This window comes from Trachypithecus francoisi, unplaced genomic scaffold, assembly GCF_009764315.1.
Source record: "Trachypithecus francoisi isolate TF-2019V2 unplaced genomic scaffold, Tfra_2.0 Lachesis_group21, whole genome shotgun sequence".
Taxonomy (NCBI): domain Eukaryota; kingdom Metazoa; phylum Chordata; class Mammalia; order Primates; family Cercopithecidae; genus Trachypithecus; species Trachypithecus francoisi.
In genome coordinates, this window is record NW_022681467.1 from 13,459,184 (window position 1) to 13,479,974 (window position 20,791).

The 20,791-nt window shown below is 41.0% G+C and overlaps 1 protein-coding gene across 4 annotated transcripts in view; it reads right to left on the reverse strand.

Moving 5' to 3' along the window:
• SPTLC3 (serine palmitoyltransferase long chain base subunit 3) overlaps positions 1–20,791 on the reverse strand; it is a 175,456-nt gene that overhangs the window by 53,013 nt on the left and 101,652 nt on the right. For all 4 annotated transcript variants that reach the window (XM_033185591.1, XM_033185590.1, XM_033185592.1 and 1 more), the window contains one exon: positions 4,372–4,477. In XM_033185591.1, the coding sequence (XP_033041482.1) occupies positions 4,372–4,477 (106 nt within the window). The remainder of the gene's footprint in view (positions 1–4,371; positions 4,478–20,791) is intronic.

The following is a 20,791-nucleotide window of genomic DNA, read 5'->3' on the forward strand; positions in this document are numbered from 1 at the left end:
TTCTCAATCCTTAAATTTACATTGTTTTGAGCATAGGAGAATAAATTACACTCTTACAGTAAACGGTATTCTGAGGTTACAACATATGTGCCTATGTTTATATATGTATTTGTTGTGGAAGAGCTGACTATTATTCCTTGATTAATTTTATTTTGGAAGTTAGTGCTCCAGCTATGCTAGTTTATGTGCCAGGTTGTTTGGGATACCGCACCTTAAGGATATGTTTGAATAATTTTGATATTCTCTACCACTGTGAGTTGATAAGAGATCTAGACTTCTCAGAGACATGAAATTAGAAAATGAGATTTTAAAACGATACTTAATGAAAACATACAGCTCAGAACACTGAAATAATACTGTTTTAGTTTTAAACCCAAAGTCATGCATTCATGAAACTTTGGATTTCAAGTTTCAGTGTTCGTGTGTTACAGATGAAGAAATTGAGGCCTAGATAGGTTAATGGTAAAGGTCAAATGGGTGATCTTGCATTTTCTGTGTTTACTTCATTGGATGTGGACACATGGGCTGACTCTTCTATTTACATTGAGCCTTTGTCTCACCAGGGCCACCTGGTTTTAATCCCAGCTCTACCTCATCTCAGTTATCTGTCCTGCGGCAAGTTATCTACACCTCTGAGCCTCAATTTCTTCATATTTACAGTAACTTCTTGGAGGCTTACTCAAGGTTGCACATGGGAAATGTTAGCAAGGAGTAGACACATGGTCGATGTGAGTTTCTTTCTCTAACGTCCACTTTCTCGATGGAAGAAGAGCAAATAATCTTGCAACATAGATGACTTATTGTTTTCTGAGTTGCAACTTCTTAGACTGAAAATCAGTGTGACGATGAAGACAGCCACTCTTGGTTGTGAGCTCTCTATGGGCTGGGCCTCTGCCAACACTAGCTTATATGACCTCATTCAATACTTATTATTACCGAAGTACCCTATGGAGGCCACACAGATGTAGGTGGTGATGCCAGGATTTGAACCTAGGTCCCAGGCCTGCCTCCAAATCCTGACTCCTCTATATTCTACATAAGAATAATAATACCTACGAATGATGACATTATTATTATTAGTTTTCTGACTTCTCAGACTGGGTATCTAGCCTTTTCTATCTCGTTATCTCCCTGAAAATTTCTGATTTGGCTGATTGCTCTCTTTGGGGGTTATGAAAAAATTGATGTGTGTGGTCTCTGTGGTGATGTATGTGGGGGTACTTTAGCCATGGTGGCAGACCACAAGCAAGAGAAAAAATCTGGGAGTTAAAATTCAAAGGAGGCTTTGTGTAGGTATCAACAAGATATGCATTCCTAATATACCTCTGAAGAGTAGGAGTGCATTTGTGAACTATTGACTTCACATTCCTAACCCTCCTTTAGAAAATACTATGGGAAATAATGTTTTTTTTTTTTTTTTTGAGACAGAGTCTCTCTCTGTTTCGCAGGCTGGAGTGCAGTGACATGATCTTGGCTCACTGCAACCTCCGCCTCCCAGGTTAAAGTGATTCTTGTGCCTTAGCCTCCTGAGTAACTGGGATTATGGGAGTGCACCACCACACCTGGCTAATTTTTATATTTTTAGTAGAGGTGGAGTTTCACCATGTTGGCTAGGCTGGTCTCGAACTCCTGACCTCAAGTGATCCACCTGCCTTTGTCTCCCCAAGTGATAGGATTACAGGCATGAGCCACTGCATCTGGCCTTATCTGGTGAGAGTTGCAAATTAGAACACCTGTGTAAAAGCTTTTTCTTTGAGGTTTAAGGCTGTAGAACTGAACTCTAGGCTACCTTTGTTTTACAGATGAGGAAATTGAAGCCCCCAAGAGCTATTGAGGCTTGTCAAAGAGATGTCCTGTTTCCTATCTGTGAATGTGGCCTTTTAGGTCTTGGTCTCATGTAAAGCCAACATTCCTGTGTGGGTGAATGAAAGGAACCTCCTTGTGAAGGAAATTTCATGGAAAGTGGGGACTTCATTCTGTGTCGTCACCAGGTTGATTGAACCACTGTGGTAGATGGCTTCCGAAGATGGCTGCCTGCAAAGCTTCCCATCCTTATACATACAAGTGGATCTTCCATCGGGGGTAGGGTCTATTTCACCTTCTTTTGAATCTGGGCTGGCCTCATGATGTGCTTGGGCCAATGGGTCAGGGCAGAAGGGATAATGTTCCAGGGCTGGCAGCCTTCACTTTTGCTCTGTTGGAAGCCAGCACCACGTTGTAAGGGAGTTCTGGCTAGACTACAGAATGAGAAGAGACTATCTATAGAGAAAGCCGTGTGGAAGAGAGCATGGCACTCCAGGCGAGAGCCAGTACCGAGGGCCAGATGTGCAAGTGGGGTCATTTTGGATGTTCCAGCCCCAGGCAAACTGTCAGCTGAATGAAGTGGCCTCCACCCAATGCCATGTGGAGTAGAAGAACTGTCCAGTTGGTCCACACAACCCACGGTAGCATGGGAAATAATAAATCATTGCTGTGTAAACCATTATGCTTTGGATGGTTTGTTACATGGCAATAGGTAACTGAGCAGTCACTATTACTAGTGCAACGAAAATTGTGGTTTGGTGCCACTCTGGCTTGGAGCTGGAAGTCCACACCTGACTCCTTTGTCCTTCTGAAGTGGTAAGATGCAGGCCTGGCATGACCAGTAACAAGTCCTGCTGCTGGAGTGGTTTCTCTGTGTGGCTGATGGGAATATTTGCCAGTAAAATGCCGGTGGTCTACTTAATTTCAGCCATGATCAAAGTGGTTAAGACTTAACTTTCCTTTAATGGAGCCAAGTTCTGCTTATTTGCAGTTGGGGTATTGTTTACTCTGCTTAAGGGAGATGCCCAGTCTGCTCTCTCTCAGCTGCTCTGTCCTCCCACGAATCTAGGCCTGAATGACAGGTGTTTAGATAAGGGCTATTTGCTCCCCTCCCTGGCAGCAGCACAAATCACACAGAGAAAAAGATCCACGCTTGAGGTTACGATAGCCCAGAGTCAATATGAGATTATTTCTTGAAATAGCACGTTAAGGACTACAAGTTGTCAGTTATGCCAGAACAGGTTTTCTCGGCCTTGGTACTATAGACATTTTGAGCTAGATAACTCTGTGTTATGGGGGCTGTGCTGTGCATTGTAGGATGCTTAGCCGCATCCCTGGCCTCTGTCCACCATATGCCAGTCACATACGACTGCAGTTATAATGACTGCAGTTATAATGACTGAAAATTGCCAAATGTGCTAGGCTGGGGCAAGGACAAGCTTAGCCTGGAGCACTACTATGTCTAGAGTGCTCCCAAAGACTTCATCAACAGTACATACTCTCTGGGCTGGCTGGAGGAGGTCCTGGTAGGTGATGCAGAAAGTGAGCTGGTAGAAACCGGAAATGCAAACTTTGCATTTCCCACAGTAGGACGGGGAACATCCAGAACCCTAGCCATGGGGGCAGTCAGTACTGGAGTTAAAAATGTTGAAAATAAAATGAAACCAAGCTTATTATTATTATTATTTTAAAGTTGGGAGAATTCACTTTTTTTTTCTTAAAAGGAATAAAGGCACACTTCTGCTGCTGCTCATTATTCACTCATGTAGCAGAAAAAATGTGCACTCAGGGACTAATGAGATTAGCGGGTTGAAAGAAATCCTATGTCTATTCTCAAGTCTCCTTTGTAGCCATACTCCTCCTTGTCTTAAAGTTAAACAGCCTTCGTTTCCTTCCTTTTAATGTTTTTCACTTTTCTATCATTATAGGAGATATCTCCCTCAATTTGTCCAACGTCAGGATTGTTTGAGAATTGATTTAGGATTGGGCACTCTGAAATAATGTCTTCTTGGCTTATGGACTAGACATCAGCCCACTCCTACCCGCTGGCTCTGGAACAAGAAATGCACTCCAGGTTACTCCTACCTTGAGGAAAACAGGCAGATTTTTTTGTATTCTGATGGCAAGCACTAACCAAGTTCAGCAAGCAGCTGGGGGTTGGGCATGCTGTCCAGGTAGGGGCATCTGGGCCACCCGTCAGCAATTTCTACCAGTCATAAAGGCAAGGAGTGTTCTGATCTTGAATAACCCAGCTGCAAAACACCTTTGAAGCTCTGGGGTAGTCAAAAGTAGTGGAAAGAATCTACTCAAGTTAGCAATGCCTTGCGAGGATATTTCCGAGGAAGCCTTCTCAAGCAGGACAGCCTCCAAGCTGCTCTGCCATAGAGAGTCATCAAAAAGACAGATGACTCACGTCTGACAGCTCCCATTGGTGGCTCTGTCTCAGGTCCCTCTGTAATAACCGATTCTAAGTCATTGCTCTGTTTAGCTAGGAAAGGTCAGCCTTTCCGCACCGATCAGCTTGCTGCAGGCCTCCTAGTCGTAAAATGTGTTCCGTTATTTACATACCTGTAGACACCCTCCACCAGGATGAGAATCTTTTTCCAAGCTCTGCGGGTTCGAGGCTGGCCATAGATGACAGCATCTCTCAGGAGCTTCTCTAGGCTTTGTGTGTCTTTAAATAATACCAAAAAAGAAATTCAGTCATGAAAGGGCTTCCTTTTCCTTTTCCACTTTCTTTTTCCAGATGTTTTATGTTTACACTCAGACCTAAACTTCCAGAGAACAAATTCAGAATCAGAGAACCCTTAGGGAGAGAGACAGAGAGGTCTATTTTTCAGTAGAACTTAACTCTGACAAGACAAATAGCCGGATTTCTACAAGCAGGCAGAGTAAACTCTCACCAGTGGGGCATGGTTTCCTAGGCTCTTAAAGGCTCTCCCCGCCTGCCTTAGAGAGATTGAAATTCTACGTTAAATGCATCTCTTAGGTCTAAGCTTTGTTGCGGGCTGAAATGAACTCCGATAGACATAATTAATACCACTCATCAATCGTTTAGACACGAGCGTGTTAGAGTTTAGCTGAGTTTGCATGGATCTCACTTCCTACCCTTTGAGACTTGATTTCTGACATCCCCCAACCTTAGAAGTTCCAAAACTTTAAAGCAGTGGGACAATGAAGCCTCTTTTTCAAAATATTTGGAGATCTCTGAACACAATAATAGCTCGCAGTTATTGAGCCCTATCTGTGTGCCAGGCACCCTTCTAAGCTCAGTTTTTGTCATACCTCATTTAATCCTCAGAAGAAACATCTGAAGGAAGTACTAGCAGCATTTCCATTCTATGGTTCAGGAAACTGAGGCACACAGGAGTTAACTGACTGAGGTCTATCATAAGCAACAGAATCAGGATTTGAACCCATGTAGTCTGTACCCTATCCACATTTGTAACACTACCCTTTGCTGCCTTATGTGGAAGCCATTGTCCCTGCTTCTCAAATGAAACGGTGATATAGAACAAGGGAGGATGAATGTTTGGCAGAATAATCTTGTTAACTTCTAATGTCAAATATAATCAATAGTGACATTTCATTTATCTGCAATCAGATGCAGATGACTGGGCTTGGGTTGAGAGGTCATTTAGAAGAACTTGCCTACCAGCCTAGCTGTTTGGTATGTATGTGTGTGTGTGTGTGTATTATTTTGTTTTTAACTTTTGAGCCTAGCAAGAAAAAAATGGCCGAGGTTTATGGGCATACTTTTAAGACTGATTATATTTCTATTGTGTATTTTTTTTGCATTTCCTAAGCTTTCCCTTTTTTGAGAATCTGAAACTGAAATACTTTAGGTCCAGAATCCAATCTTAATTTTAAAAGATGGAGATGCTACTTAACTGCTGGCTTGACTATTATGCAATGTTCACCAGGCATTAGCGACACCATTTAAAATGCTCACAAAAGATGACATCTAGCAAAGATAAATCTTTGAGGTCAGGAGTTCGGGACCAGCCTGGCCAACATGGTGAAACCCAGTCTCTACTAAAAATACAAAAAATTAGGTGGGTATGGTGGTGGGCGCCTGTAATCCCAGCTACTCGGGAGGCTGAGGCAGGAGAATTGCTTGAACCCAGGAGACGGATGTTGCAGTGAGCCGAGATCGCACCACTGCACTTCAGCCTAGGTGACAGAGTGAGACTCTGTTTCAAAGTGAAAAAAAAGTTAAATCTAAAGCTGCATAGTCAGTACTGGTTTTGACCATGATAGACAAAGCTCTCAAGAAGCAGAAGTGCATTGGCTTATCACTCACTGGTCTAGGCTCAAATTAGCTGTAGTTCTTGGTCTCAATGGAGAACCCTTCAACTTTGTCTTTGAGTCTCCAGTCTGTGCTTGGATCTGTTTTAGGGCTTCCCCCAAAGCTGCGTGAATGCAGTAGTGGGTGCATTAACTTTTCCACACTGCAACCCTGCCACACTCAATGAGGCCATAAGATCGTTCTTTGAAATAGAGTTGTGAATATATTTGTGTGTGTGTTTTTTTAAATTATCAAGTACATTTAAGCAAACCACATGTAAATAAAGGTGCCTTCCTATGAATTGGAGTGGGATAGGACAAGTCAGAATTTGACAGTGCAATATCAGAACCTCAACTCTGAGAGACCCCTGTTAGCGGGGCACCTTCCAAGCTGTCGTCAGCATCCACCCACTAGAGACTGGATATTGGGTCCTGAAATTCAGAAAAAGCGTGTGACATGAATAAGATGCTGCATACTAGCAAGATCTCTTGGGAATCCAAACAGCAGTGTTAATACACTATTTGATTTCCTTTAACCTCCTTAAGAAAACGTCATATAAATAATGGAAAAATAAAGGAAATACATAATGAAATAATGAAGAATTAAGGGAATAATTCTTTATTCAAATATATAAAGCCTTAGGTATTAGATAGAGTATGCTATCAGTATGCTACCAATAATATCTGGCATGATATCAGAACCAACAGATACAAAAAAGGTCATTTTCCTTTCTTTAATCATTAGCCAGAACTAACTTTTTAGGTGCTATGTAAGTTTAAATGTGGAATTAATCAATTTCACCAAGATCATAAGGACCCGTGAAAGAAGAAATGGAAGAATGGTGGATCTTTGTTTTGTTTCATGCCACTTTCCTTTTCTTTCTTCTTTCTTCTTTTTTTCTTTTCATCTGCAAAACAGGCCTCATGATATCCTGGCATCACTATTGTATTCTTTTCACATAATATTCCCTAATTGAAAAATTTACAGGGCTTTCCTCAGTTCTTGTTTTACGTGACCTGTGGGCAGCATTTGACAGAATTCAACACACACTTATCTTTTAAGCTTCTTCCCTTGGCCATCTGGACACCATTTTTCATTGTTTTTTCTTATTCCTTTTCCCACTATTTCTAGTATTCTTCGTAAGCACTATTTCCTCTTTTAACCCATTTTCCTTTTATGTTTTTTCCTTGACTTTTTTTTTTCTATTTTTTCATTAATCTTCCAGTGGTTCCCAACCTTCAGGATGAATAGAAATAATCATCTGTGTAACCAGTTAAAATGCAGATTCTCGAAATTTCTACTCAGAGATTTTGAATCAGTTGGTGTGGGACAGGACCCAAGACGTTTGCACGCACAGTGTCCCTGGGGTCTGGAACTCATAACACAAAGCCAGACCTCTACTTTGATCGATATAGTGTTTTTCTAACCATTTTTTAGACAAATATGGGAACCTCAAACCCATTTCCAAAGTAGAAATTGCTGCAGACTACATTACTGGCCCCATTTGCCACCTCATTTGAGTTCCTTCTTCTGTGACTTTGCAGTCCTTCCCTCTCACCGGTGGAGAAAGTTTCCCTGCCCCTTGGCTTGGGTTCAGCTAAGTAACTTGCTTTGGCTAACGCAATACAGAGAAGAGACAGTTTGCTAGTTCCAAACCTAGATCTAAAGAGGTCTTTTGCATTTCTACTCTTTCTCTTGTGCTTCTGCTAGTGACAGAAAAAGAAAACGCCCAGGCTAGCCCCCGTCTCAGGTTGGCCCTGGGAAAGGATTAATGGCACATAAGGCACAGTTACCCCAGCTCACCAGCAGTCTCCAGTGAGAAATACGTGCTGATTATTATTGGTCGCTGAGGTTTGTTCCGATAATAGTTGCCTAATACTATTAGGGAATGGCCCTTCCTGATCTAGCCTCTGCCTGTCTTTCTGACATAGTTTGTCAACATCCCCCAACACACAGCCTCCTGATTTTCCTCCATGCTTTTTTCCTCTTGTCTGTCTGGAGAGTGCGCACCCGTCACTCAAGTCTTAACCCAAACTCTTCTCGTCAATAATACAGAACAGAGTTAAGGATTTCCTCCTTGGTGTCCCTCTTGACTTTGTCTGTTCTTTTTTAAGCACCCATCACGATGTTCATTTTTTGCTTTCATCTCTCTCTTCCCTGAAGGCAGGGACCTCGTCCTCATCCTTCTTGCCCTAGTCTTAGTACACAGTACTAGGCTTAATCATTATCTAATGATTGCATCAATGTTCTTTTCCTGGAGAAAGAACGTAGACTAGAAGACAGGCAAGGAAATGCCACTTGTGGATCTAAATAAGAATTGTTAGAAAAGATAAATGTCTCCCACCTGCAATGTATTTTAAAAAATTGATGGTATCTTTTGTTTTGTTTTAAACACGAGCAGATAGATATTTTTTGAATGTTCCCAAGAATGTGTTTTAGTGTATGTTATTAACCACCAGATGGCAGCCAAGGAAACAAAAAGCGGCTTTCTTGTTTTAAAATTTTCAGTTAATAAACTTTCACCTATTTGGATATCTTCTTTTCACTTTTGTTTAGGCAGAATTCCTAAAATACTGAAGAAAACCTTGTGACTTGGAGAACCGGTCTTCTTTTCCTATAATCTTTTATTTATTATGTCTATAATCTTTTATACTATTATTCATCATCTATAACCAAAGTCTCTGAATGGAATAAAGAGATGGTGAATAAGAGTATTCCTGTTAAGAATGTTTTCCCTTCTGGGATATGGAATTTATAAGCTTTTGTGCAGAAATGATACATGGTAAATGTGACTTCAATGCCACTGGAATCAAAACTAAACCCAAGTGAAGTACATTAGTGGTCATTTTAAAATGAATATTCTAAGATTTGGAAAAATTATGTAAATTCAGAGGCTACTGTGTTGTTTTTGCACCAAAAAGGTCACATACACACGATGGATTAATCCAGGATTTTAAAATGAACACCACGAGTCCTGAAGGTAAGCTTTTCTCCATTTTTAAAAATAACACGCAAGACATGAAATCAAGCCTTTCAGTGGCCGCGCTGTGTTTTATACATTTCACAGAGGGAAGCAAGAGGAATCTCAGTCTTTTCCAAGTCAAGGACTTCGTTGTGTTTGACTCGAATGGAGATTTCCATGGGAGTGGTTTTTGGTGGAGTTCACAGCACCCCCCAGGGTCAGCACACCAGGATTCTTGAGCAGAAGGAAAATCAATTAGCCGTTTTTTTGTTTTTTCTCCTGCGAGGGATGAACTCTCCGACCTCTTAGAATCACAGAAGCTACACAGGAAAAGGGAAGACTGTGCTGGGCCTGGATTCTGGCCCCACCTTAGCCCCTGGTATGCTCCTCTCTTGTTCTCTGTAGTTCTACAGGGCTACGGTGCGTGGGTTACAAACCCGCGGATTTAAGGGATTGTGATTTATGTTCTGCAGGTCTTACGGGATTCTACTGTTTCAGCAAGCTGCATGCTCACATCTGCAAGGGATTTTTTAAATGATGATGCTTATTAAGGCACTTACACTTGCATTATGTTAATTCCCATGACACCTCTGAGACGTAGGGAAGGACTATTAGGTTTTTGTTTTTTGCAGATGAAAAAAAGAATGCCAGAAGTTTTGTTAAAAAAAAAGTTCCCCAAACAAAAGCCCTCCAAACAAACCTGTTCTTGTGGATTTAATAAGAATATTCTGAGATATGAAAATTAAAAGTATAAATTTGACACCATCTAGGCACACACACATGGTGCTATTGTACAGTGTGGTTGTCGAGTCATAATGACACAGCACGGACTTAACCATTATTTGAGCATTAATAATGCCTTTGGTGTTATTCAGCACAAAATTTGACTCGCTAAGGAGATGTCTTTTGGTTTGTAGAGGACTAAAAGGATTGAGCTGGTTTGGTATTAGTCCATTTTCATGCTACTAATAGAGACATACCTGAGACTGGGTAATTTATAAAGAAAATGAGGTTTAATGGACTCACAGCTCCACGTGGCTGGGGAGGCCTCACAATCATGGTGGAAGGGGAAAGGCACATCTTACGTGATGGCAGACAAGACAGAGTGAGAGCCAAGAGATAGGGGAAACCCCTTATAACACCATTAGATCTCGTGAGACTTATTCACTACCATGAGAATAGTATGTGGGAAACCGCCCCCATAATTCAATTATCTCCCACTGGGTCCTTCCTACAACACATGGGAATTATGGGAACTACAATTCAAGATGAGATTTGGGTGGGGACACAGCCAAACCCTATCAGATGGTTATAAATATTTAGCTATAAGAAGTGAAAATGTGGAGACCACATTCTGGTGCCTAGTGCAAAACAGTCTTAGCCTTTCACCAGCATGGTTAACTGGATTACTGAATTGCTAAAGACTTGGAACAATCCAACTATGTGTCTAAAACTACAATCAGGCTTAGGTGACAAATGCTGTTAGCCAGCCTGAGCCTGTGCCTGTTCTTACATTCAAAACCCTAATAATAGCAAGCCTTCTGGATCTGGAAAAGCTGAAGATGCAGTTTTGTGAAAAGAAGGCACAAGGCAGCAAGGAACCCAGAATCTTCCAAGAAGGTAGGTTGGGCATAGTTCATAGTGTGTCTTCCTGAAGCAAAACCCCAGACATTTAGCTTTCCTCTTATTTCACTGTCGAATGGCTACACCGTTGCATACGCCAGGGCTTCCTCCTTTCACTTCTCTTGTGCAGCTGTGGGTTTTCCAAAGGCCTAGATCTGATGTGAGATCTTCGCTCACTGCCCATTTCTCAGTGCCCCTGCCCCCTCTCCTCTGGATCCAGGAACGCGAGATTGGGGCCGAAACTCAGCCTTCACTTTCTATATGTTTGTGGTTTGGTTGGTGGTTTATTCTTTGTTATCCAAGGCCCCTTTCAGCTGCATTTAGAGGCACCCTTTGGTTCCCTACTCTCTGGGTTGCTCAGCAAAAATATTTTTCTGTCTGCCTATCAGCGGCACTCATATTTTGTAAATGAAAAGATGAATGGATGACGAATGAATGTTACTTTTTACTGTTTCTAGTCCCTTAACCCCCATCTCTATATCCACTCCTCTTATTCCTTTGGACATGCAGTTTCATCTTTCAACATTCAGCCCAAATGTGAAATAGTAAGTAGTGGGTATTTAAATAGCTATGAATGATGACAAAGAAATTATTCTTACTTTCAAGACGGCGGTGGGGAGGACTGTCCCCCTTGTTTAGCCTTTGGGTGGAAACAAAATCACAATGACCAATTTTGGCAAGCAAAACAATTATTTTTCAAAGTCACATTTTTGGGGTCTGTTCTCCATGAGATCACAGAGGGCATTTTTGGCACACTGAAAATTTGGGGCCTTTAAGTTTTATAAAGCAGATTGTGCAAGGACTTTGGTTCAGGTTTTCTGGGTGGCTCTTTAAACATGTGGATAGATGTTGTATGGCCTTAGGCAGTTCAAAGAAGCAAGGGGATCTTCTTGGAAGAGTGCAAAAGACAGCTGAGAGCAGATGACCTGGGTCGGGCTTATGGGTGAGGCAGGTGCTAGGGACAGGGCCTGTTTACCCTGCAGGGGTAGGGGGTAACTGCAGCAACTTTTGACCCTGTAGGCATCAGATGAAGGACAGGCAGAGCCTAGAAACCAGGGACAGGGTGTCCAATACGCTTGGGCTCTGGGTTTGATGCAATGCGTAGGATTCTGATCCTCAGGGAGGAGATTGTGGAATGAGACAAAGTACTGAGATGGGATCCCTAAATGAGGGGGCCCAATGCACGAAGGTGAGACATGATTTAGGGAACAGTGTAGGAGCCCAGTAGTTAGGATTTTCAGTCAGGTGGGTGCTGGCAGCATCCACCTAAACAAAACTGCCTTGGCCCTGGGAGAGGTGTATGGGAGATGGAGGTTACCGAGTATTACATTGGTACAATCACTCTACCGTCTAGGGGCAAAGAGAGGGTAGAAAAGGCCAGGAAAGGAGGTAGCATGTCATGCTTAAAAACGGAGACTCTGGAGTCAGACTTCCTAAGTTTACCAGCTCTGACTCTTACTAGCTCTGTGTATCTAAGTAACTTCACCACTTTATAGAAGTTTCTTCTTCATCTGTCAAAAAGGAGATAAGAGTAGCAGGTGCCTCATTTTATAGTCATGAGGCTAAAATGAGTTGGTGAATGTAAATGGCTCATTACAACGAAGGCTCAACACAGTTGATTATCATCAAAAGATAGGGAGGAAATTGTTGTCTTTATTAAGCAAACTAGTTTAGAAATCCAAGTTGGACACTGAGATCTAAAAGATCATGGCTTGCAAAGTAGTCTAAGCCATGTGTATGGGTTTGACTTTTTACTTAAACAACCTCATGAGCCCTTGCTCTGCAGACTAGGTAGTGCTCAGAGTTTTCTGGCAAACACTGGCCTTCTTTTTCTTCCTCCTCTTGGTCTTTAGTTGCTGTTAGGTAGAATTTTGATTCTTCCTTTCCACTTTTTTTTTTTAACCACTCCAAATTCTTGGCCTGCCTGGACCTCTGACCTCATGGCAACTGTCTAAGCCAAAGAAACAGCTTTTCTCCAAGGCTAGCTTAAGAAAGTCTTTGTGACTCACTTGAGGACTGAGGTTGCCTGCAGTCTCACTGCTCTAAGTGTGGTTCTGCATGGCAGCAGCAGCAGCAGCACCCAGGAGCCTGTCAGAATGCAGGATCTCAGGCCCCCACCTAGACCCGCTCAATCAGAGTCTGCATTTTAACAAGATGCCCAAGTACCTCATGTGCATATGAAAACCTGAGAAATATTGGGGAAAAATAACTTCATCATTTGCTCATTTCCTCAAAATGCACCAGAATCACCATGGAGAACAAATGTGTTGGTTCCTGGTTGCAGCTGACTCTGTAGCTGAGGTGGTGAAATGGCTGAAGAATGGTGGGAGACCACAAGGGCAGCCTGAGGGTTGGCTATGTCCCTGAAGCTGCCCACAGCAGAAAATGCAAAGAGATATTTTTAGTACTTAGCCAGCAAAAATGCAGAGACCAAACTTCAGCATTCTGAATTGAAATTGAGGCTACTAACAGGATAGGGCTCCATTAGCCATCACACTGGACTGAGTTTTCCACAAGGGACTATAGCTTTCTGAGTCCACTAGCTGGACTCAGCTAGTGGTTAAGAGTGTTAACAAATGCTGTGCACATCCTGCCTATATCCTCTCAGCCCAGCTTCTTAATGCAAACACAGGTCATTCTTTGTCTAAGAGCTCTTTTTCTGGCTGTGGGAACATAGCCTGAGTAGGGAGCAGCCTTCAATCAGTCACAAATGGGAATTTGTGGATACATACCTCAACTCCCTCAGCCCACAGGTAGGGATAACACTGAGTTATCTATCCTGGCACCCAGAGTTTCCTAGTAGAATTGAGGTCCTGTTGTCCACTCTGGTTACTTGCTTGACAATGCACTGTGTTGGCTCCCTTCCTGTGCCCTACTCACCTACTGGTGCTTCCTGGCATCACTTTCTGAATAAGTGACTTGTGATTACATCCATGTCAGGATCTGCTGCTGGGGGAAGCAAACCAAGACAAAAGCAACAGACTTGGGTCTGCATTTTGACCTCTGTGATTTATCATTTGTCCGACCTTAGGCAGGTCACGTAATCACTTTGGGGATTAGTTTTCTCTTTAATAAAATGAGGATAATGAACTGTGAGGGCTGCTGTTAAAATTAAATGAACTGATTAGCTGAGAACCTAATACCAGTGAAAGCTGAATAAATGATAGAGTAGTTATGGCTCAGCTATTATCCACATTTACTATTATAGAATAACTAATCTATGGTGATAAAAGATTCTGGTACTCAGGTGTTTTTTGTTGTTGTTGTTTAAGAAATGAGGTCTTCAATAACAGGCTCTGAAATTGAGGCAAGAATTAATAGCCTACCACCCAAAAAAAGTCCAGGGCCAGAAGGATTCACAGCCAAATTCTACCAGAGGTACAAAGAGGAGCTGGTACCATTCCTTCTGAAACTATTCCAATCAATACAAAAAGAGGGAATCCTCCCTAACTCATTTTATGAGGCCAGCATCATTCTGATACCAAAGCCCGGCAGAGACGCAACAAAAAAACATAATTTTAGACCAATATCCCTGATGAACATCATGGCAAAAATCCTCAGTAAATTACTGGCAAACAGAATCCAGCAGCACATCAAAAAGCTTATCCACCATAATCAAGTGGGCTTCATCCCTGGGATGCAAGGCTGGTTCAACATATGCAAATCAATAAACTTAATCCATCATATAAACAGAACTAAAGACAAAAACCACATGATTATCTCAATCGATGCAGAAAAGGCCTTTGAAAAAATTCAACAGCCCTTCATGCTAAAAACTCTCGATAAGTTAGGTACTGATGGGACGTATCTCAACATAATAAGAGCTATTTATGACAAACCCACAGCCAATATCATACTGAATGGGCAAAAACTGGAAGCATTCCCTTTGAAAACTGGCACAGGACAGGGATGCCCTCTCTCACCACTCCTATTCAACATAGTGGTGGAAGTTCTGGCCAGGGCAATCAGGCAGGAGAAAGAAATAAAGGGTATTCAATGAGGAAATGAGGAAGTCAAATTGGCCCTGTTTGCAGATGACATGATTGTATATTTAGAAAACCCCATTGTCTCAGCCCAAAATTTCCTTAAGCTGATAATCAACTTCAGCAAAGTCTCAGGATGCAAAATCAATGTGCAGAAATCAGAAGCATTCCTACAAACCAATAACAGACAGAGAGCCAAATCATGGGTGAACTCCCATTCACAATTGCTTCAAATAGAATAAAATACCTAGGAATCCAACTTACAAGGGGTGTGAAGGACCTCTTCAAGGAGAATTGCAAACCACTGCTCAACAAAATAAAAGAGGACATAAACAAATGGAAGAATATTCCATGCTCATGGATAGGAAGAATCAATATCATGAATATGGCCATACTGCCCAAGGTAATTTATAGATTCAATGCCATCCCCATCAAGCTACCAATGACTTTCTTCACAGAATTGGAAAAAACTACTTTAAAGTTCATGTGGAACCAAAAAAGAGCCCACATTGCCAAGAGAATCCTAAGCCAAAAGAACAAAGCTGGAGACATCACACTACCTGACTTTATACTACAAGGCTACAGTAACTAAAACAGCATGGTACTGGTACCAAAACAGAGATATAGACCAATGGAACAGAACAGAGCCCTCAGAAATAATGCCACGCATCTACAACCATCTGTTCTTTGACAAACCTGACAAAAACAAGAAATGGGGAAAGGATTCCCTGTTTAATAAATGGTGCTGGGAAAACTGGCTAGCCACATGTAGAAATATGAAACTGGATCCCTTCCTTATACCTTATACAAAAATTAATTCAAGATGGATTAAAGACTTAAATGTCAGACCTAAAACCATAAAAACCCTAGAAGAAAACCTAGGCGATACCATTCAGGACATAGGCATGGGCAAGGACTTCATTTCTAAAACACCAAAAGCAATGGCAACAAAAGTCAAAATTGAGAAATGGGACCTAATTAAACTAAAGAGCTTCTGCACAGCAAAAGAAACTACCATCAGAGTGAACAGGCAACCTACAGAATGGGAGAAAATTTTTGCAATCTACCCATCTGACAAAGGGCTAATATCCAGAATCTACAAATAACTTAAATTTACAAGAAAAAAATCAAACAGCCCCATCAAAAAGTGGGTGAAGGATATGAACAGACACTTCTCAAAAGAAGACATTTATGCAGCCAACAGACACATGAAAACGTACCCATCATCACTGGCCATTAGAGAAATGCAAATCAAAACCACAATGAGATACCATCTCACACCAGTTAGAAGAGCAATCACTAAAAAGTCAGGAAACAACAGGTGCTGGAGAGGATGTGGAGAAATAGGAACACTTTTATACCATTGGTGGGACTGTAAACTAGTTCAACCATTGTGAAAGACAGTGTGGTGATTCCTCAAGGATCTAGAACTAGAAATACCGTTTGACCCAGCAATCCCATTACTGGGTATATACCCAAAGGATTATAAATCATGCTGCTATAAAGGCACATGCACACGTATGTTTGTTGTGGCACTATTCACAATAGCAAAGACTTGGAACCAACCCCAAATGTCCATCAATGATAGACTGGATTAAGAAAATATGGACCATGGAATACTATGCAGCCATAAAAAAAGATGAGTTCATGTCCTTTGTAGGGACATGTATGAAGCTGGAAACCATCATTCTGAGCAAACTATTGGAAGGACAGAAAACCAAACACCACATGTTCTCACTCATAGGTGGGAATTGAACAATAAGAACACTTGGACACAGGATGAGGAACACCACACACTGGGGCCTGTTTTAGGGTGGGGAGACGGGGGAGGGATAGCATTAGGAGATATACCTAATGTAAATGATGAGTTAATGTGTGCAGCACACCGACATGGCACACGTATACATATGTAACAAACTTGTACGTTGTGCACATGTACCCTAGAACTTAAAGTATTAAAAAAAAAGAGAAAGAAATGAGGTCTTGTTATGTTGCTCAGGCTGGTGTTGAACTCCTGGCCTCAAGTGATCCTTCCATCTTAGCTAACCAAGTAGTTGGGCTTACAGATATGAACCACCAGGCCTGGTTCTAGTACCCAGTTTTGAATTTAGCATCACTAAAAATGCGCTTCTGAGTCTTTTCCTATTTTATTTTAGGAAATAGACTTTCGGTGTTCTGATTTTGCTCCCTTGCAGAACTTTCCTTCTATTTAATCTTCTCAGGTATTCATTGTGGCTTTGTGGGAAATGGAGATCGAGGAATAATGAATAGTTTTGCAGTTAATGGTCAAGCCTATTCACACAGGCTTAAAAGTTTATTATGATGGTCTGAGTAGGTTTGAGTATACCTTAGGTACCTTTTCCCTACAGATAATTCAAAACCTCAAGGGCCCAGAATTCTGGTTCATTTATAGTTGGATTAAATAACTAAGGATGTCCACTTCCACTGGTACTACAAAAAAATAGAACCTCCTCCTCTCCAACAGGCAGAAGAGTACTGTTAAGGTGTAAGGAGAGGACATGAAGCAGATGACAGTCCATGAGAGCAGAACAAGTTTAGGGTTGCATGAAATTCCACAATCCCAGTGTGTACAAATGCTCCAGTGCAGGTGGCCATTCTTAAAACCTGTCTCACAAGTTATTATCTTCTATCTGGACTGGTTGTATGTGTCATGCACACACAGGTTCTGCAGATCCTAAACAATCTCTGTATTATCAGTCCAATCTGTGTGGATGCGTATCAAGGATTAAGGCATCACTGCACACTAAAGCAGTTAGTACTCTCCTGGGAATAGCAGAGCAAGAAACAGAGCCAGCAGTATCTGATGCTGCACATATTTTAACTCCATTCAGTTCTTTCCCTCTCCTTATACTTTTTGCTTCCCTCACCTCTCAAGAAAGAAGTCATTCAGAGGACCCTGGAAATAACCCTGCTCTCAAGGAGGCTGTTTTTGTGATGTAAACACAACAGAAGCAGAATATGCTCATGCTTCAAAGTTGTATTTAAACATGTGGGTGTGTGGGAACAAGGGTTTTGTGCACCTGTGAATGAAAGCCTAACGCTTTCCTATTGCTGCTATAAGAAGTTAGAGTAAACTTAGTGACTTTAAGACAACACAAACTTATCTTACAGTTCTAGAGGTCAGAAGTCTGAAATGGGTTCGACTGGGTGAAAAATCAAGATATTGGCAGGGCTGTATCTCTGTCTAGAAGCTCTAGGGGAGAATCCGTGTCCTTGATTTTTCCGGCTGCTGGGGAAATGCTTCCTGCATTGCTTAGCTTGTGGTCTTCTTTCATCTTCAAAGTCAGCAAAGGCTCTATAAGTCTTTCTCACATTGCATTCCCCTGACTCTCACTCTTTTGCTTCTCTTTTCCACATTTAACAACCCTATGATTGCACCAGACCTACGTGGATAGTCTCTTTACTTTAAGGTTAGCTCTTTTGCAGCTTGAATTCCATCTGCAACCTGAATTCCATCTGCAACCTGAATTCCCTTTACCAGGCAACATAATGTTCACAGGTTCTGGGGCTGAGGGCATGGACATTTTTGGGGGGTGAGCATTATTTTTCCTACCAAAGAGAGCAGAAGAGCAACAGCACCTTAGGCATAATAGACTCCCATGGATTAGAGGAGAGATTCTGACCCTAGCTGCACCCAATTCTCAATTAGTTGGGAAGGGCAGTATTTACCCAGACAGCTCCAGGCTTCACTATTAATCAGTTGTATGATCTTGGACAAGTTGCTTAACAACTCTAAGTCTGAATCTTCTCCTTTGTAAAGCAGTTCCTACCTCATGGAATTCTTCACAGGGTTAAATAAATAAGAGAAGGCCATTAGCTCAGCATCTGGCACAGAGGCCTTTCTCAATAAATGCTAGCTGCTAGTATAAGTAACAACAGCTAACATTCATTGTTAGGATAGAGATAATGACTATTATCTATTTTTCATGAGTACAAAGGGAGGGCATGAAGAATAAGTTGCTGAATGCTTTGAGAGCTTTGTAAAATTGGGAGATAAAATTTAACTCTTAAATTATAATTTCGCAAAAAGTTAAGAATTTAAGGCAAAATTTTACTTGGAAATAATTTCAAACATAACAGAAAAAGTCCAAGAATAAAAGGACTGTAAAGGACACCCACTTACTTTAACCTAGATTCACCTATTAACACTTTATCCCATTTGCTTAATCATCTCGTCTGTGCATATTTATAGCTATGTCTGTCCACCTGTGTTTAAATGTGTGTGTGTACACACACACACATACACACACACACAATTTTTTCCCTGAATTAAGACTAAGTTGCATATATCATGGTCTTTACCCATAAAATAATTCAGTGTGTCTTCTTTAAGAACAGGGTATTCTCCTCCTTATAGGGTATTCTTATACGATTACAGCAAGATTCAGGAAACTTTTTGTATAAAAAGCCAGATAATTTTACTTTAGGCTTTGTGGACCACATACAGTCTCTGTTGTGTAGTCTTCTTTGTTCTTTATACGATACTTTAAATATGTAAAAGTGTTCTTAGCTCACAGGTCGTAAGTTGTCTACTCCTGGACTATGGTGAAATGATCCACTTCAGTAGTTTTAATGTTGATACACTATTCTTACCTAGTATTATCTAATTTACCACAAATCTTCCAATTTTTCAAATCAGCCTAGTAATTTCCTTTATGCATTTTCTGTCTCTTTTGGAATCTAGTCTAGGACCCGCCATTGCACTTGGTTGATACTGTTCTTTTATATGATTTAGTCTGGGCCATTTCCTCAACCTTTCACTGTCTCTTATGGTATTGATATGTTTAGAAAATACAATTCCTTTTTTAAAAATATACCATTCCTAATTTGGGGTTGTCTAGTGATAGGATTCAATGCCCTAATCTGCATCCCATATAAATGATGTCAAAGGCTTTTTAGGGTATCATATCTGGAGACACACAGGGTCCATTTGCCCCTCACTGATGACTTCCAAGCAATAGCAAATGGAAAAACAAAAACAAAACAAAACAAAACAACAACAAAAAAACAAACAAACAGAGAATAGATAAATTCTAAGAGAACACTGCTTTAGAGACAGATGATCTTCAGAATTATTATGTATGTTTTTTCTTCATCCAATGCTGTTCAAAGCTTTAACTTAAAGCTTGTGTCTCTGTTTCCATCTCTACTAGACATATGAGAAGGCAACTAAATGTTTTGAGAAAAACCAGTTTATCCAGGGAACAGTATGGTGAGAAGCGGAACTCCCAGGTGCCTTTTGTTGATTTTTGAAGTACATACATTCTTAGCTTGTGTATACATCTTAATTTTTGTACATTAACTGGTCAAGGTCTTATCTGTCAGCCTCTGCTCCAGTAGTTCAGCCCCACGTTCAGGTCACGCTGAAAGTCCTGCTGCTCTGTGCACGCTCCAGATTAGTTTTCTGCTTGAAATAATCTTTTCTTCTTTCCTGATTAGAATTATCTTAATCCTTCAGCATCTACTGCAAATGCCCTCCATTTTATGCAGTTCCCAAGGAAAAACAGACTTCATTTTTCCATAATGTTTTCTACTGTCCCTTAGTGGCACTGACAACAATGACGAGGGTAATAATAGTAATAATGTAGCAACTACAAATAATTCTGTAGTTTCCATTACCAGGCATTGTGCTAAGCACTTATATGCCTTTTCCAACCATGGTATTATTTGTGTATCATAATTATCCTCAGTTTTGGAATAGGAAAATTGAGATCCAGAAGGTAAAGTAGTGTGTCTAGGACCACGGTCTCACAGTCTAATAAGCTAGAGGATAAGGACACAAATGCATGGGTCAAAGCCTGTACTCTGTTTCAAAATATTGGAGCAATGGTTTTAATTTTATATATATTGTATGATTATAATAATATTGTTAGCTTAAATTTACTTACAGGGAAACATACAGATATTAAGTGTACAATTCCATGAATTTACATAAGAACGTAACCATTATCCCTTCAAAATATTGCCCCAGAGAGTTCTTTTATGCCTCTTCTCACCAATTCCCTCCCTCCAAACCAGAGACAAGCATTGTTAAGATTTCTATCGTCATAGATTAGTTTTGTCTATTTTTGAATTGACTGTAAATGAACTCACACAGTATGTATACACATT